Source organism: Sebastes umbrosus, chromosome 8, assembly GCF_015220745.1.
Source record: "Sebastes umbrosus isolate fSebUmb1 chromosome 8, fSebUmb1.pri, whole genome shotgun sequence".
Taxonomy (NCBI): Eukaryota; Metazoa; Chordata; class Actinopteri; order Perciformes; family Sebastidae; genus Sebastes; species Sebastes umbrosus.
Window position 1 is genome coordinate 28205058 of NC_051276.1, and position 16096 is coordinate 28221153.

Genomic DNA, 16096 nt, shown 5'->3' on the forward strand with positions numbered 1-16096 from the left:
GAAAGAGTAATTCAAATGGTGCATGTGTTATCATTTTGTTGCAAAAATGCCATTTTGAAAAAGGATTGAGAAGTACAGATACACAGAGAAGGTAGAGAAGAGAGATGTTTATCTCCAAGTGTCGTATTTGGGTTGTGTGTAGAGTTATACCATGATTCTGCAACAAATGTGTAAGCAACAAACTGACACCCACCTGACATTCAGAGAGGAAAACAGAAAACAGATACCAAATGATAAAATCAGTCGTACACTCATTCATTCACCTGTCTTAACAGTGGGGTTTTTCCTGCCTGTAGTTTGCTGACCTGTCAATCACTTAAAGGAAAAACAGAATCCACAGAGTACAGCCACAAAAAATAACTTTAATGCAATAGTGATTTAAATGCCAGTAGCCATGAGGCTGTCTGAATGAACAGACGGTGAGAGTATATTGCATAGGTTGTTAATCGGGGACAGTCCTGCATGAAAGCAGAGTGAAAACAAAAACCTGCGACTCCGACGATCCTTCAGTGTCCCTATAGCAATAAAGTTCATTTTGTTCTTTTCTGTTCCTGTTGACCGTTTTGAAAGATGTCTGCGTTTCCCTGTGGACCTACAAGCTCCCGGTGTTTGCTTCAAGATATTACGGGAGAGTTTGGTATGCATACTAATGCCAAGCATGGAGGTGGTGAGACAGCTGGTCAGTGTGGCTATGATGATGATGATGATGATGATGAAGGTCCACTGCAGTGCAGGAAGTGTGTGTGTAGAAATCCTTCGTCATTCAAACACTACTTTAAAATCACGCCTACCAGTCCGTAAGCACATTTTACAATGGTTTGTAAAAACAACATTTGAATCGTTTAATTTTTTTTTCTTCACATTTGTAGATTAGCTTTGAGGTTTGCTAAAAATGTTATAAATAAGAACGAGTTACTAGTTTGGCTTCGATATAAATAATGTAATAATACATAGTTCAAACAGACACTTCTCTCTAAAAACATTTAAATATTTTTCAAATATTGCATTTACGAAACCATGTCTTGTAGTGCTCTTATTCATAAAGTTCTAGACAGATTAGTTAAAGCCATTTTCAAATGCCAAACTAGAATGGGGGGGTGAGCAGAGGTTTGCCATTAACGACAGGTTTAGAAAAACAATCTCAGCCTCCCTGAGCAAGAAGTCACATCAATACCACATTTTAAATATTGAATAAAAACACTCAAAAGCTTGGCAAAACACACCACCCTCCATATTGTTTTTAGCTCTCGGTACAACCAAGAGAGGCCAACCTCGCCTTCTTGTAGCTGGAGATTTTAAGTACTCAATGTAAAGGCTAATATTGTAGAACACACTACCCATTGCAGTTCACACATCTCTAACACTCAAATCAAATATATTTCTTTACAGGTCAACAGAAGTCCTTTGCTATTGCACAGAAATACAGGGTATTTTTAAATGGGTACAACAAATGACAAGGCAGGTTATATAATGTCATTTTGGTTTGGTTTGACAGCATAAATGTTCACTGCTCTCAAAAGAAAAAAAAAAAAGTAAACCCAACACTGGTTGTGTCTCAAATTCAATTATTTCTTTGTGTGTGTGTGTGTGTGTGTGAAGATGCTTGCACCTTCGCAGCAAGAAGCGAGCATCTTCATCATTCAAATTAAAGGTTTAAAAAGGCAAACCCCTTTTTGATTAGGCTCAGCTTCATTTAACATCCCACTACAGCCTGCTGAGACAAAACCCTTCTTTTAACTCCCTCAGTGCTGCAGTGAGTGATATTCATAGAGGTGAACAAGTGCTAAATGAGCGCAACATGATAATATGACATTCAAGAGCACATCGACAATAAACACACAGGCCTAATATATAATTTTCTTGTAAAAACAGGACTAAGACACAAACAGTTTAGTGTACAGCTTTCGTCTAAAAAAGGCAAGAAAGTCAAATAAATATTCTCGAAGAAGCTCAAGGACAAATGCTTTAAACTGAGAGGCGGTCGACGCGTGGCGACCTCGCGGGCGTGAACGGAGAGAGGTAGTGCGTCCGAGAGCCCGTTCTGAACGAGCTCAACAAACACTCAACTTTGACCGCCGGCCTCTCAGTTACGAGCAGTTACTTTGATAAAAACAGGACAAAAGGAGGAAGAAAAAACAAAACATGACACTGACAGAAGTCTTCCACACATTCACCACAGATGAAATATAACAATTTAAAAGAGACAGACGAAACTGTAATTGATATTTAAATATTGCAAAACATACAAAAACAGTTTTCTTTGAAGTGTAAACATTAAATGTCTGATGTCATTTCTGCACATGGAGAAATTATATAAAATAAATCAAGTCTGTCATGACTATAAATTGTTCTCGTTAAAATGTAAAAACAACATACTAAATCTCTCTTTTTTTATTATTATTATTATTATTACTGTAATAATGTTTATGTTAACATTTGTTTTGTATAAGTGTTTTTACTGTACTGTTATAAATAGTTATATGTGTAACATCTTAATTCATACTTTGACTCCTCCAGCTTTGTCTTTACAAGGCAAAAACAATACTTGTGTCTCTGCCAGCCTCACTTACTCACACACACACACACACACACACCCCAATATGGTCGAACACACACACTCACAAGCTGCCACAGTCACACAGGGGGTCACCAGGAGGCTCTATGTGCGATTGAGGGTCTGGAAGATTCTGGATATTTGGAGCATGACGGGGCCGGTCTCGGGGTCGTTCATCCACTGGGTGCTGTTCAGAGGATTCTCCAGCATGTCTTCAAACGCTGCGTACAAACACAAGGCACACTGATAAGAAATAGACTAAACAAAACCAGCAGCCTTTAAAAAAGTCTTCAGAATTAAATGTACAAGCATAGTCTCTCCTATTCCGCCAAGATACTTTCATTTTGTTTGGGTAGTATATCTGCAGAACAATTCTCAGGCTACATTCACAATCGATCTTTCTAAGGAGCCGTTCCAAAGCTAGAGTGAAGATACTGGCGTCATATGAAACTACAAAACCTAACCCATCCATTGGTAACAACCATATCATACTAGGTTGTCGTTAAGGAGGCTAAATAACGCTCCAAACTTGCGCTAAATCTTGGCGAGGAAAAACTGTGATTTCCAGATTCTTTTGTCACCTACTATCCTGGATTGTCCACTAAAATGTGATTAGACTCTACCTAGCAGGGTCTTGGGATTAGTTAGACCCAACTGGACCACTGGATTCTCCAGAATGGCTTGGAACAGCGGGCTGTTGGTGTCGATGCCTTTGTCCAGATCTTCTGGAGAAGGTTTCCTGTCTCCCAGCAGCCACTCACACTGCAGGACGGAAAAAAAAAAACACACACATAGTGAAGAACCAAGTTTCCCAACTGTCACATTAATATCTTTATGAATGTCAGAGTGCAGGATCAGTGTTCATAACATGGCACATTTGGATTTTTATTCTTAAATAAACTAATGAATGTTCCTTGAAATCGATATTTTAAGTCCAGCATTGTTGAGTTTTTAGTTTTTTTAGTGTCAATGGACGACCGTTCATATTTTTTACTCCCCTTCCGGTGGTCCACCGGAAGGGGAGGGATTTTGCCTCTCTCTACAACTTGCCATCAAAACAAAGGAAAGTGAAATCATGAAGTCAGTTGGCCAAAATAAAGAGCTATTTTTCTCAAATCTGGTACTGCCGTATTTTTTCAGGACCAGCTCTGCTTGCAAACACTACTGTCGAAGATGTGTAAACCTACCGCAGCATCCTGCTGGTTGTTATTCACCCTCAGAGCATCGACCACCTCCTTCTCATCGAACCCCATCTCCATCAATGCAATGACAGCCTGCAGAAACAAAGAAAAAAAGACTGTGTTTAGTTGAAGAACATACACAGTCACAGTTCTATGGAGCCTGGCAGGTGTCTTGGGGAAACACACAATTTGTGTGCAGTGAAAGAAGAAGCTAGGAACAAGTGTTGCAACCACCAGTTTTGTTGGAAGATGGCATTTTGATCACTTTCCTATTTTTGGAGCTACTGGGGAGCAGTGTTCCTTCCGGAGGTACATTAAGCTCTACAATTAGGGAAATTAGAACAACGTGATATGAAAACCCCATGACTAAACCCACTAACACTTTCCATCCATGAGAGCACATTTCAATAATCTCTGTATCTAAAGCTGGAACTAAAACTAAAGGTTCCTTCAGCCCACTGTTGTCTGCATTTCAACCGCAGTGCAAAGACCTGCGAAGATTCAGCAAATTAGTCCACTGACGTATGAAAAAGCAACATGACATGGGACGAGGGCTGCTGGTGGGCGCAGGGATAAACACACTCAGCAGCCTGGAGTTCAGTGTGCTCGCCTGTTTCATCTAAAATAATATGATGGAGAAAAAAAAGTTAGGTTTTGTCTCACTGCGACGATATTTACTGATGCACCTTGGATGTAATAAATGAAATGCAGCGGAGGAAAATGAAACCAAGAGCATCTGTCTCCACAATTCCAGTCCTAAGTACTGTATGCTAGACTGTGCAGCAGCAAAATGCAAGTCATTTCACAGTTATCACAGCTGCATCTGGTAAAAATGAATTCAAGATCTTGGAGCTGTCTTGCATCTGCTCTGTCTGTAGAATTTGATAAATAGCATCTTTCTACAAAATACAGAGTAATGTAAAGCTCCAAGCTGAGTTATATACAAGGAAGTACTAGTCAAAGCTCCGACAGGATAAAGCCACCCACTCTTGAGTCCGGTCTGAACTCCCGTTTCCTGCGGATCCTCTTGAAGATCTCTGTGAGCTCGTCCTGCCTGCTGCTCTCTTCTGTGCTCGACTGGCTGGAGAGGCTGCGGAGGAGGTTGGGACCGGAGGCTGAGGCTGAGGCTGAGGCTGAGGCTGAGGCTGAGGCTGTGGCTGTGGCTGAAGCTGAGGCTGAGGCTGAGGCTGAGGCTGAAGCTGAGGCTGAGGCTGAGGCTGAGGCTGAGGGGCCTGGTGTGGCGGCAGCCGTGGCTCCTGCTGCCCCAGAGGAGTCATTGCCAGGTATGGGCGCGTCTACGGTGGGGTCATCCACATGCTCGATAAGCCACTCCATCGCCTGGGTGACTGACATGCTGCAGAAAGAAAGGATGAGATGTGAAAAAAAGGGTCTCTTTTCAAGATAAATGCTGTAGACATAATCCAAATAGTTTGTCTCATCATCAGTTGTGAGTGATTTAACCAACTCCGACTTACTGGTTCAATCTCAGAGCTTTGATGGCTCTGCTCTCAGGGAAACCCATCTCAGTGAGCTGCTGAAGGGCTGTTTCATCCACTCGGTCCTCTTCATCTTCATCCAACATCGCTACAAGACACAGAAACACAAAGAGATCAGAGAACTGAAATGAAGGGCTGGGCAATATGTGTGAAATGTCTACAACAATAAACACCCAGATCTATTTTTCCAACACATTTTTTTTTCAAAATATGGCTCAGATATGTAAAGGAAATAATCTAAATGAGGTTCACTGCATTGAGCTCAATGGCAGAAATTAAAACAGTACATAAAGACAGAAAATATATCTCACTACCTCATTTTATGAGAGAATAAACAATTTTTTTTTCAATTTAGAGAAGAGGCTGAGTGATTCGCACTGTTACTTCACAGCAGCCAGCTGTGGCCTTTCTGAATGGAGTTTGCATGTTATTCCAAACTCTGTGTCGGTAAACTTTGGGTGCTCAGGTTTCTGCTCACATGCCAACTAGAAACCCTGTGCTGCCCTTAGACGTCAATGTGTTTGTGTTGTAATACACAGCCGACTTGTCCAGGGTGTGCTGAGGTTAGCTACAGACCCCACAATCCTTTATAGGCATATCATAGAGCGTTAAAGGGGCAGTGTGTAGGTTTTGGTTGCATCTAGAACTGAGTACCCCTCCGCTCACTCCTCCCTTTCCAAGACTGCGGTAACGTGAGCCGCCGAGGTCAAAACCGTGGTAACGCCGTTCACCTCACACAGAGGCCATCCTCACCATAATAACACTACTTTAGGAGCAACGTGTCGGATAGGGCTGACCCAAATGCTTCAAAGCTTCGACTGTGGCCATGGTATTCGACCTCCAAATAACTATTCGAATGCTTCGTTTTTTAAATCTTTTTATATTTTATATATAAGTATGTAATAATAATGTATAAATCCCCAAATGCTCATGAAATAAGGAATAATCCCACAATATTATTCATATTTAACATACATTATTATTAGCTATTTTCAGACAGATATCCCTGTTTGTTGTGTGTAGAGGTGAGTGTAGGTGTAGTAGTGCAGCAGCAGCACTGAAACGGGGGAGATGAAGACAGACATCCGTAGAACATGTCAGCGTGCTGCACCGTGTTAATCCTCAAAGCTTCAAGTATCTTCAAATATTTCTCACTGCCCTGTCAGAGAACTACTACTACTGGCCTTCAGGTAATGTAAATACGTGAAAGGCTTTCTCTAGAGCCAGTGTTTGGTTTGTCTGTTCTGGGCTACAATAGAAACATGGCGGAGCAACATGGCGGACTTCATGATGAGGACCCGCTCCCTAGGTAGATATAAACACTAAGGTAACGAAAACACACTGATTCATAGTTTCAGGTTATTATACACTAAAGAAAATATACCTATTAATAGTATTTTACATTTCTGTAGATCAACAATAGATCCCCCGAAATGGTACACACTGGCCCTTTAATAAATGGATATATTAATACATTTTTGCCCTGTTTTAACAAACAATGTCTTCTCCTGATCCTAACTTTCCTGACTTTGAAACAGTTTAGAGGGATTGTAAGCTTTACCATTGGCCTTTTTGAAAAGTTCAACAGCATCCGGGTTCAAGGCAAGAAGCTTCTGGGCAACTTCAATGAGAGAAACCAGGATTTTTCTTAGCTCCGTCTGAAACTGGAACAACACAAACACACAAAACGTAACATAAATCAATAACATCTTTACCACACTGTCAAATTTGTAATGGTATGAAAATTCAGCTGAATCCATTCAACCAAAAGCCTTACATCTCTGATGTTATGCTGGGTAACAGTGCGGTCAGTGTGGCGGGTGGACAGGTTGCCGGTGGCTTTCAGAATTGCATCTTTGTCTGGAGCCTTGTTATCTTGTTTCTTCTGTGACAAAAAGGCGACAAAGGAAGATGATTAAAAGCAGGCAAAATAAAGACACCACATTTGGCGCAGAATTTAAAAATATTGATAAAGAAATGCTTTCAGTTCAGTTTTAAGGAAATCATAAGTTGATTACCTTTTCATCTGTACTAACTTCTGCCATCTTGGGAGGCGTTGGTGGCGGTCTTTTCTTTATGAGCAGCAAAACCTCTACAACAGATATGAAACATGGTCAGACCGTGGAAAACAGTGTAGGGTTGTTGTCGGAATCCCCAAACTTGTCAAATAGGGTGTTACGTACCTTTATCTTTGAGATTTTCATCAGCGACAGTTTTAGTGTCTGTGAGGACTCTCTCTGTAGCAGCATGTATGAGTTTATGGTGGGTAAGTGTTTTGGGGTCTTCTAGACTTCCGTGCACATACTGTAAACCAAGAACAATGTAAAAGCATCTCAGAAATAAAAAGCAAACAATTTCAATTAATCATAAAGTCTAGAAAATGGTAAAAAAAAAGAAAAAAAGAAAGAAACATCTTCAAATTGTGTTTTTAGTTGTTTGACAAACAGGGCAAAACCTGAAAGTATAAATATCAGGGCTGTCGGAGTTAACACGATAATAACACGTTAACGTGTTCGCTTTAACGCCACTTGCAATTTTTAGATTGTAGCTGGCTCAGTTTTAAAGCTAGAAAGAAGATGCTGGTATCATATGAAACTAGAAAACATATGGAATCCATTGGCACCATGTCATACTAGCTTGGCGCAAAAGAGGCTAAATAACGCTCCAAACTTACACTAAATTTTGAAGAAGAAAAACTGGTATGGCCATTTTCAAAAAGGTCCCTTGACCTCTGACCTCAAGATATGTGAATGAAAATGGGTTATATGGGTACCCACAAGTCTCCCCTTTACAGACATGCCCACTTTATGATAATCACATGCAGTTTTGGGGCAAGTCATAGTCAAGTTAACACACTGACACACTGACAGCTGTAGCTGCCTGTTGGGCTTGAGTTCGCCGTGTTATACTTTTAGCATATTTTCTATGCTAAATGCAGTACCTGTGAGGGTTTCTGGACAATATTTGTCAAAGTTTTTGTGTTGTTAATTGATTTCCAATAATAAATATATACATACATTTGCACAAAGCAAACATATTTGCCCATTCCCATGTTGATATGAGTATTAAGTACTTCTCATCTCATCATATCATTGTAAATTAAAAATCCATTGGTCAGACAAAAACAAAACATTTGAAAACCTAACCTGGGACTCCAGTGACAAGCAGTTTTATGTTTTAAAGAGTAAACTATTACTTTAAAAGGCAATTAATCAACTAGTTGATTCAGCACTAAAAGGTAGATGGAATAAAATAGTTAAGAAAAGCCTGTAACATGATAATAAACTTCATCATGTCTGTGCCCATGTGTGTGATGTTACACAACATTGTGTCATTGAATCTGTACATTTCCCCATGTTGTCATGAGAAACAAACATTAGACTATCACTTGAGGTTATGCTATAGGCCATAGAAGGAGAAGTGTAATAATAGACAGTAAAGCAGCATGGCTCTCAGGCTAGCCACTGGGCAAAAGGGGGCAGATTGTTAGCTGTGCTCTCACTGCAGCCTGAGAGAGCCTGAAACAGAGCTACACTTCCGCACCAAATGTGAGAAATATAAAAACATCAGGGAAATATATTTTTAAAAAAAATGAATTTAAGAACTAAAGGTTTTCTACACCTCTCAGATGAAGATAAATGATCCGTCCTACTGGGGGAGGACACTAGGAGCTGTGAGCTGGTAGCAGTCTATGTTGCTGGAACAAAGTCTGTCTGTGGAACAAACTGCCTCTCCACATCAGATCTGCTCCCTCTACAGAGTGTTTCAAAGCACAGCTTAAGACCCACCTCTTTTCTTTGGCTTTTGAATGTACTTGAATTGTGATGACTAATTGGCCTTTTATAATGCTCATTATAACAGTCTGTTACTCATGGATTTTAACTTGTCTCTGTCTGTGGATGTGTGAGATTTTGTTGTCTGCTCTGTTGACCTGTTTTTATTCTGCCTATGTCTGTAAAGCACTTTGGTCAGCTCATGTTGTTTTAAATGTGCTATAGATATAAATTTGACTTGACTTGACTTGCTGCCTGCCATACACTGAGGGACAGGGACATAAATTGAGGGACAGGGACATAAACTGAGGGACATGGACAGCTGTCTGCACCTTGTTGTTGTTTGATTGTTTGTTAATTTGCTTGGTTTCCTGTTGATATCGTTGTTCCAATTGATTGATTGAAAAATATTTTATTTTATTGATGTTAATGAAATGTAACCATTGTAAATGTTCATCATTTGAATATGCTTTGGCAATATGTATAATGCCAATAAAGCCATTTGAATTGAAAATAGAGATGTGGGGGCAGCCAACCTGCTAAATTATAAATAGCAAGGTCTACCCAGTTACTATAAATACAAAGCCAGTGACACTGACACTGACAGTTTATACACAGAGAGGGGGTATGGTGGACTCACAAACACCCCCCAGGCAGAGGAGTGACAAGACAAGACACAAGACATAAACAACAACCCCCCAAAACACCTACATGTTTCAAGCACTTCTCCTTCAGTTTCTCCACAGTGGTGTCTTCTGTGACCTCCTCCAGCCACTCAGTGCCGTCCATGGTGCAGATGTGTATTTTCAACACTTTCCCTGCGAATATCTTCTCCTCCTGGACGAACATAGCTGCAGCAATAGAGAGTTAAAGAGTACCAGTCCAGTCAGTCCAGTCCAGTGACGTTAGCTTAGCCTAGCAGCGGTTGCTATGAGAGCTAGCGTGCTAACGTTAGCACCCAGCTAGCCCCGTCGTTTCGTTCAGTAGATAAATCCGCCGACAACACAGCAACGATTAGCTGAGGGCCATCTTCGTGTTTCTCCGCCAGTTTTCGCTGCGGTGGCAACCCGATTAAAATGTTCAGTGACCACCAAGTTGTTTATTATTCCCAGCGAACACAACAAGCAGCCAAGCCAGCCAGCAAGTACCCTATTTTTACTGTAATGTTTGAACTTTGAACTTCAACGGTGCTCTACGACCCCGGTGCATCATGGGAGTCGTAGTTCTTTTTTGAGTCCAAGGCTATTTCCATGGATAAAAACACACTAATGATAAGACCAATAACACAATAACAAGTGCAATGTCAGCATCTAAGATATTTCCTTCAGACCTCCAGAGACCCTAGACCTCCAGGGACCTCCAGGGACCCCAGACCTCCAGGGACCTCCAGGGACCTCCAGGGACCCCAGACCTCCAGGGACCTCCAGGAACCCCAGACCTCCAGGAACCCCGGACATCCAGGGGCCCCACAAGTTCCTGGCTCGCTGTGTGTCAACTGGAAATATGATTTTGTCAATGAAAAATGTGATTAACGATTTCTTATAATTATACACAATATTTTTTTGGACAATGTTTAACCTTATAGATTAAATTGTGACTGTTTTGAGTGCTTTCTTTCTTTTAGACTAGTCCACTAGTCTAAGTTTAAACTTCTGTTTAAATGTCAGGGAAAGCATCAATCCAAAACCCAAAGATATTCAGCTAAAATGATTTAAAAGAGAGATGAACAGAAACTCCTCATACCATTCACGTGCATTCCCCCAGACATCTAGGAACCCCGGACCTCCAGGGACCCCAGACCTCCAGGGGCCCCAGACCTCTAGGAATATGCACCACTACAGCACAATATCACCTGACACAATAAGGACCATTACCATTAATCTGACTTTAAAAACACACTAATAATAAGGCTAACAACAAGTGCAATGTCAGCATCTAAGATATTCCCTTAACCTGTGATAAGCAAGGATGGATTACCATTCACCTGCATTCCCCCAGACCTCCAGGAACCCCAGACCCCCAGGGACCCCAGACCTCCAGGAACCCCAGACCTCCAGGTACCCCAGACCTCCAGGGAGGTTTAATAAATTTGTTTTAACGCCAATAATTTCTTTAACACATTAACGCAACTTGTGAAAAACTCATTTTTAAAGCTAGAGTGAAGATACTGGTATCATATGAAACTAAAAACCTAAGGAATCCATTGGTACCTACCGTCATACTAGCTCGTTGCAAAGGAGGTTAAATAACGCTCCAAACTTACGCTAAATGTTGATGAGGAAAAACTGGTATGGCCATTTACAAAGGGGACCCTTGACCTCTGGCTTCAGTATATGTGAATGTCCCTTAACCTGTGATAAGCAAGGATGGATTATCATTCACCTGCAGTCCCCAGACCTCCAGGAACCCCAGACCTCCAGGAATACGCACCACTACAGCACAATATCAACTGACACAATAAGGACCATTATCATTAATCTGACAAGTATTTTCTTAATTAATCTATTAATAAATTGGTCTAAAAGAAATGTCAGAAAATAGTGATAAATGTCCATCACAATTTCCTGAAGTCTGAAATATCTTCAAATGTCTTGTTTTGTTTTTGAGCAACAATCCAAAACCCAAAGATATTCAGCTTAAATGATATAAAAGAGAGATGAACAGAAACTCCTCAGACTTTTTGTCACATTTGCAATAAAAAATAAGAGCTTTATTGTGCCGTAAGATTACCTGATGTTGAGACAATATGTTGAAAGGGGGACCTGGGTCAAAACAGCTGAGTTTAGTGCTTATATGTTGCATATTTTATGTGTTTAATCAAATTTCTAATTTCCACAAAGCAAATGTGGAGTCAGATAAGTGTTCTAGCTTAGAAAAACTGTACACCAAGCACAGAAACAGTTAGGAACTGTGGATTACTTTGGATCCAGTAAATCTTTTTCTTACCCTGGTAGGTTATTCTGGCCATGGCAATAAGTCATTGCAAAGATCGCTCTATTTAGTTTTGGCTTTTACCCGTTTCCACAATATACACAAGCTGCAGAAACGGTGCTGGTGGACCCTTTCATTTAGTCGAGTTAATTGTGATTTTTAAAGCTAATAATTACCCCCCACTAGAGGGAGACACACTAAGTGAAATATTTGGCTGCTTCAGCAAATGTAAAAAGATGAGATGTGTATGAAGAGAAAGGTCACTTTAATTTTTAATAATAATAAATAAAAAAAACACTATCAATTGCAGCCAGGAAATATCAAAGGACCCTGTTTATATACTGTGATTATTGAACTAGATGTATACTTATTCAGTTTGTTTCACACAGTGTGTATAGAAGAAATTGAGATCTTCTACAGTAATTTAAAGAAAACAAAAGACAGTTCTCATAAGTTTAAGACACACAAGTGCCCTTTATTATAACAAGAAACATTTTTACAGATTGAAAATGAAAAGGGGAAATACATTTCTTGCAAATTATAACTGTATAAGAGGAAAGAAATATATTGCAGATATTATAATTTCACTACAACCTAATGTTTTTAAAAACAAATTATAACATTTTGCAAACTATACCAGGGAGCGTCTCAAAACGTCGACAACTTAGCCAACAGTTTTTCCGTTTAACCGAAGTGTAACAAAAACATTTAATAATAATATGCACAAATGGTTGCCTCAGTGGATTTTTATGTGTTACAGAACAGTAAATAAATATGAATTTATAAAACCTCAATATTTATGTTTTTCCTTTTTTTATGAGAAAAATGTCTCCTAACAATATATCGTATCTATTTGTATATAGTTCAAATTTATTTATGCATAAGGGACAGTTAAAATACAAAATATATATTCTGTTCTGTTTGACATTTTAGAGGCTGTTGACTGGCAGCGAGACCTATCAAAATTGCATGCTTAAGACATCAGATTTCTTAAACAAAATCTTGCTTACGAGGGAAATGCATAACATATTTACAAAAGGAGGAACACAGCCATAGGCTCAAACTAATAGGAGGGAGAGGGGACATGAAGTTTCCTTTTCCCTCTGGACAACAACATACACTTGTCTGTGGCCGACGGGCCAGTTCTCAAACACCAACAGATACTCGAGCCAATCTCCAAGACGGCCGTATACTGTACAACATATCACATCTCCACCACATCTCTACGTATGAACGCAGTCAAATCTAGAGGCGCAACATAATGTCGTTCCATTGATTCAAGAAATGTACACAACTGTAGAGAACGTAACTAAGCATCACATGATATTTTAAAAAAAAAAGGGGGAAATTGTGAAAACATACAGGACATGTGTTCTGTTAACATTCACAACTTGTTTATCATCGACTGACTGACTAGAATATTTCCACAACAAATTGAAATAACACTGAAACTTAAAAATGTGCTATATAAAATGCCCCATAATCACATGTTTATTTATAAACAAGATTATACAAAAAAAACAAAAATATAAACAAAGATTGAGAAATCATATGAAAAACAAAAGGCAAAGACTAAAAGTCCTTAAGGAAATAAATACCCAGTGTGTATGCTGCGGCTTCACTGCAGAAAAGAAATGCTAAAAGAAAAGAGGACTTTCTCCGACCCAGCACCATTGGATCCCCGAAATTTCTGTAAGCAGGCAATGCGTATAAATAAGGCATTAATAAATAAAAAGAATGGATGAAACGCAGGTGTTGCTGTTAGTATAAAAGCATATAAAAAAAATGTCCTATTAAATCGTGTTTACAGCTTTGCCCTTTTTCTTTTTTTTTTTTTTCCCACAAAGAGTGCCTTTTTTATAAAAAAATATACAGCAGCTCGTCTGGGCGTAAAGATACAAGCGTTTTATTTAAACTGTTCCGGTATATGTCCGATCTGAGACTGCATGCTCGTCGGTGGACTTGAAATGCCCTCTGACCAGTCGGACATGTTGGAATGAGGAGATGAGCTCGACCACTGGTCGGGGGAGCCGGGGGAGGGGGTCAGAAAGGGGTGGTCGGGCACCTGGACCTGATGGTTTGGGGTGTTGTCCATGGGGCCTGAATAGCTGTGCTGGGAGGGTGGGGTGAGGAACTGGGTGCTGGGCATTGACTGGCTGATGGAGGAGGGCATGATCTGGGTCTCCTGCGGCAGGATGGTGTGGATGGGCATGCTGGAGTTGCCGGTGCCCTGCTGGAGCTCCGGGGAACTGAGCTCCGCGCTGATGAAGTTCTGGCTGTTGGTCGTGTTTGAGTTCTGGTGCTGCAGCTGGATGCTCTGTTGCTGCTGCTGCTGCTGGAGCTGCTGCAGGTTCTGCATCTGCTGCATCTGCTGCTGCTGCATGATGTGCGGCTGTGGACCCAGTCTGGCGTTCTGGATCCCCTGGTAGGCGATCAACTGAGACAGGCTGGTGGCGGGGTGGCCGTTGTGGAGGGAGGTCATCATGCCGTGCTGCAGACCTCCCTGACCGCCAGGAGCTCCTCTCATGGGGTTGAACTGGCCCGGCTGGCCCATATTGCCGTGCATCCTGGACAGCCAATCGCACTGGCCGTTCATGGCGCCCGGGCCGCCGGAGCCAGACACGGGCAGATGGGTGAGACGGGGAGGCAGCGGGTCGAACTGCATCCGAGCCAGCTCCTGCTTGTTTGGCATCACCATGTGGCTCACAGACAGGTGTGGATCAGACATGCCCTGCAGGTGGTTCAGGGACACAGACGGCGACTGCTGGAAAGGTGAGGTCATCATGGGCGGCGAGGCCACATCGGAGACGTAGCCGTGTGGAGACTCCAACGAGTCGACCGGTGACAGCACACCTGAGCTGTCCAGGAGGTTCCCGGACTTCCCGTCCTGCGAGTTCTTCTTCTTCACCTTCATGTCTTTGCCGTCCTTGCAGCCGATGCCCTTGGCGCTGGGCTTGCGTGCCTTCTTGCCCTGGCCTTGAGGCTGGGGCTGCTTCATGCCCAGGTAGCCGTTGGGCGAGCAGAGAGGCGGCGACAACGTGGTGCCGAGTGACCCTCCGTGCATGTGAGGACTCCGTACCAGGTTGTAATCGTCCATCAGCCGCACGATGTCGTGATGCATCCTCTCCTGTGCAATGTCTCTGGGCAGCCGGTCCATGTGGTCGGTTATTTCTCTGTTGGCGTAGTTGTCCAGTAAGACCTTGGCGGTCTCGTAGCTTCCTTCCCTGGCAGCCAAGAATAGAGGGGTTTCCTCCTGGGGCAGACAGAAAGGAGACGACACGGTTAAAGACATTCACAGGAATGTTGTTCCAGAAAGATGCTTCACTATTGTTCTACAGAACTAAGAGCAGGAAGAGACGGCTTGCTTTTTTTACCTTGTTGTTTTGCATGTCCTTGTTGGCGCTGTTCTTCAGGAGCACAATTACAGCCTCCACGTTATTTACTGCTGCGGCCCAGTGTAGGGCTGATTTACCTGAAGAGACAAAAACAGGGTTATTAGTTATGAAGTGTTCTTTTGATGCATTCAAGGCTCTTTGCATCCAACACTAAATTGCATTTATTTGTTAGGCTCATTAAAGGTCCCATATCATGCTTATTTTCAGGTTCATACTTGTTATTTATGTTTCTACTAGAACATGTTTACATGCTGTAATGTTAAAAAAAACCTTTATTTTCATCATACTGTCTGCCTGAATATGCCTTTATTTACCCTGTCTGACATGCTTATCAACGGAATTGCAACAGAATTGCGTTGCTAGGCAACATACATTGGGTCCATGTTTACGTCCTGTCAGCTGATGTCATTGGCTTCGTCCGAAATCCCATACTATGCACAACATACTTATGTGTGAATAAACAGTAGTATGTCTCTTTCTGGGCACACTGAGCAGTAATTTACGTTGTCACTTCCTGAGAGCCTCCTTGCTACAGTTTGAGAGAATCAGGTTATGGAAGTTCATTTTTCGGCGCATAATAAGTTAATATATTGCCAATATAACGCCAAGCATATCATGTACACGACTTCCCATGTCGTAAACATGAGCTCATGAGTTTCATTTGAAGGCACCAATACACTGCAACTGGAAAAAAACTGTGACACATTCAGAATGTTTACATTTAAAACTGTGAAATGGTGTAAATATTGTAGATTTGTGACATCAC

General features: G+C 41.4%; 2 protein-coding genes across 3 annotated transcripts in view; both read right to left on the minus strand.

Annotated features, from left to right (window-relative positions):
- Positions 1-342: 342 nt before the first annotated feature.
- ubac1 (UBA domain containing 1) lies at positions 343-10179 on the minus strand. Its single transcript, XM_037778043.1, has 10 exons — positions 9716-10179; positions 7415-7535; positions 7250-7323; positions 7009-7116; positions 6793-6895; positions 5211-5319; positions 4723-5089; positions 3742-3828; positions 3178-3316; positions 343-2775 (listed from the first exon to the last, which is right to left on the minus strand). The coding sequence occupies exons 1-10, from the start codon at positions 9851-9853 to the stop codon at positions 2660-2662; spliced, it is 1362 nt and encodes a 453-aa protein (XP_037633971.1). The 5' UTR covers positions 9854-10179; the 3' UTR covers positions 343-2659.
- A 2206-nt stretch (positions 10180-12385) lies between these two features.
- Positions 12386-16096, minus strand: part of LOC119493069 (neurogenic locus notch homolog protein 1-like) — a 50181-nt gene continuing 46470 nt past the window's right edge. For both annotated transcript variants that reach the window (XM_037778085.1, XM_037778084.1), the window contains exons 33-34: positions 15310-15407; positions 12386-15188 (exon numbers count right to left, since the gene is read on the minus strand). In XM_037778085.1, the coding sequence (XP_037634013.1) occupies positions 13842-15188; positions 15310-15407 (1445 nt within the window). In that variant the 3' untranslated portion in view covers positions 12386-13841. The remainder of the gene's footprint in view (positions 15189-15309; positions 15408-16096) is intronic.